Below are 2,827 nucleotides of genomic sequence, written 5' to 3' on the forward strand. Positions count from 1 at the left end.
AACTGCATAGCAACAGCCTAAAACACTCAGAACACCCTAACAACTGCATATCAACGGGCTAAAACACTCAGACATCCTAGCAACTGCATAGCAACAGCCTAAAACAGTCAGAATATCTTAGAAACTGCATAGCAACAGCCTAAAACACTCAGAACACCCTAACAACTGCATATCAACGGGCTAAAACACTCAGACATCCTAGCAACTGCATAGCAACAGCCTAAAACAGTCAGAATATCTTAGAAACTGCATAGCAACAGCCTAAAACACTCAGAACACCCTAACAACTGCATATCAACGGGCTAAAACACTCAGACATCCTAGCAACTGCATAGCAACAGCCTAAAACAGTCAGCATATCTTAGAAACTGCATAGCAACAAACTAAAACAATCAGAACACCCTATAAACTGCATAACCACAGCCTGAAACACTCAGAACATCCTAGAAACGGCATAGCAACAATCTTAAGCAATCGCATCACCTTAGCAACTGCATAGCGACAGCCTAAAACGTTCAAAACACACTAACAACTACATAGTAACAGCTTAAAACACCCTAGCAACTGCATAGCAACAGCCTAAAACATTCCAAACATCCTAGCAACTGAATAGCAATATCTTAAATCACTTATGCAACCATAGAAACAACCTAAAACACTCCAAATACCTTTGCAACTGCATAGCAACAGCCTAAACACTCTCCTAGTAAGGAAAAGTGAATATCCCCCGGGTTCTTCACGTGTGCGTCTTTCTTGACCTTCTGCTCCATGTGTGCTTCTCTGAGAGCTGTGTTTTCGGAGGTCGCTCTAACCGTCTGAGGACTCGAGGGGAAAACTGACATTCATTACATTCAGTCGGATAATTGCAAAATATTGCCGATTATACACACGACATGACCTTATACTGTAGTGTCTGAATGCTGGTTTTCAGTGCAGAAGCTGCAGGTCTTTTATCTGATACTTTCCCTTTTTGCTTTTGTTTTCAGTATTGTTTTATAGGGTATCACAGTTTTTTTTTTTTTACCAGGGTTAAATTTGACTATTGCATCATTCCCATGTGTTTTACTCTAAATTAATGATCAGTATAGAAGATGCATCCTTTCACTTGATCTTTGATTCTTAATGTTCTATTGATCATTTATTTGTTTCATTGTATTTTTTAGGAACGTAGGTATCATTTGGTATGCTTTCAGAGCTTCAGAAGAGATTCTGAAGCACTTCTTTCACATTTTCATCTGAATCACTGATGATCAGTTCTTGTGCTTTGAGACGTGATGGTCACTTCATAGGGCACACTTCATAGTGCTTTACTGCATCTCCCTCTAGTGGAGAAACCACAGTCTATTCATTGAGTAATGATTTTGCAGAAATCTATTCGTTTTTTTTCACCAGGATGCATATTCAGTGTACTATAATGAGAATCTGGGTGAAATTAATTGTGCTTTTGTTTGTTTGTTTTTAAAAAGAATTATGCCCAAATTCACAATTATTAAATAAGAATAAGTCAAATAAAATGAAGTATAAAAATATAAAATAGCGAAATAAGTAACCTGTGGCTCCTACGCTGAAGTAAGTTTGGTGTAGAGTCATTTTTCACTCAGAAATCGCTAGTAAATTTCAGAAAGTAACATTGCATTAAATTTTACATTTTAAAGTAGAAGACTGAAAACTGAAATAGCGTTTCATTCAATATTATTTTAGTTAAATATTAAATACAATTATATAAAAATGAAAAATGAAATATAATTAAAATATATATTTAGTTATTTATTTGTTAGATTTATATTACAAATGAAATGTGCATACAAATATATAAAGTATTTAAATATATAAACATATTTTATATATCTTAATATTTATATGATAATATAAATATGATCTAATAATCTTTATTTTATCATCCTATTTAATGTGTTTTAATGTGTTTCACAGGTTATAACAGGAGATTGTGCCGCTCAGATCTGATTGTTCCCTATAAAGACGTGTGGATTCAGAAACTGTAACCTGTGGCTCCTATACTGAAGTACGTTTGGTGTAGAGTAATTTTTCACTCAGAAATCACTAGTAAATTTCAGAAAGTAACATTGCATTAAATTTTAAAGTAGAAGACTGAAAACTGAAATAGCGTTTCATTAAATATTATTTTAGTTAAATATTAAATACAATTATATAAAAATGAATAGTAAAATATAATTAAAATATATATTTAGTTATTTATTTGTTAGATTTATATTACAAATGAAATGTGCATACAAATATATAAAGTATTTAAATATATAAACATATTTTATATATCTTAATATTTATATGATAATATAAATATGATCTAATAATCTTTATTTTATCATCCTATTTAATGTGTTTTAATGTGTTTCACAGGTTATAACAGGAGATTGTGCCGCTCAGATCTGATTGTTCCCTATAAAGACGTGTGGATTCAGAAACTGTGAGTGAACTCTTTATCTAAATAACATCTTTAGGTTTTGGTCAAACTCAACAAATATTTCAGTGAGAGTTTGGGTGAAATGTGTTTAATCGTCATGAAATGTAATGTTTTCTTTGTTGAATTATGCCTCAGTCGGTTTATTTTATTCTCCGTCGTCTCTTTCTCTGTATTTTAGTTGCCGTTAGAGAAACGAGAGCTGCTGAAGTGCATTGTGGGAGTGTAAAGACGTGGAAAAACTGAACCAACCGCGTGATAAACTGAACAACGGGATGCCAGGAATGAGTGCGCAGGAAGCCAGCACGGTAAATACAGACAGATATATCAACACACTCGAGTAACGCTCACACGCGCACACACACACACAGACACACACACACACAC

General features: G+C 33.5%; 1 protein-coding gene across 1 annotated transcript in view; it reads left to right on the top strand.

Annotated features, from left to right (window-relative positions):
* Positions 1–2,827, top strand: part of LOC107677855 (uncharacterized) — a 48,106-nt gene that overhangs the window by 32,494 nt on the left and 12,785 nt on the right. The window contains exon 2 of the mRNA XM_016472919.1: positions 2,380–2,446. Coding sequence (XP_016328405.1) covers positions 2,380–2,446 — 67 coding nt within the window. The remainder of the gene's footprint in view (positions 1–2,379; positions 2,447–2,827) is intronic.

Source organism: Sinocyclocheilus anshuiensis, unplaced genomic scaffold, assembly GCF_001515605.1.
Source record: "Sinocyclocheilus anshuiensis isolate Anshui unplaced genomic scaffold, SAMN03320099.WGS_v1.1 scaffold993, whole genome shotgun sequence".
Classification (NCBI taxonomy): Eukaryota; Metazoa; Chordata; class Actinopteri; order Cypriniformes; family Cyprinidae; genus Sinocyclocheilus; species Sinocyclocheilus anshuiensis.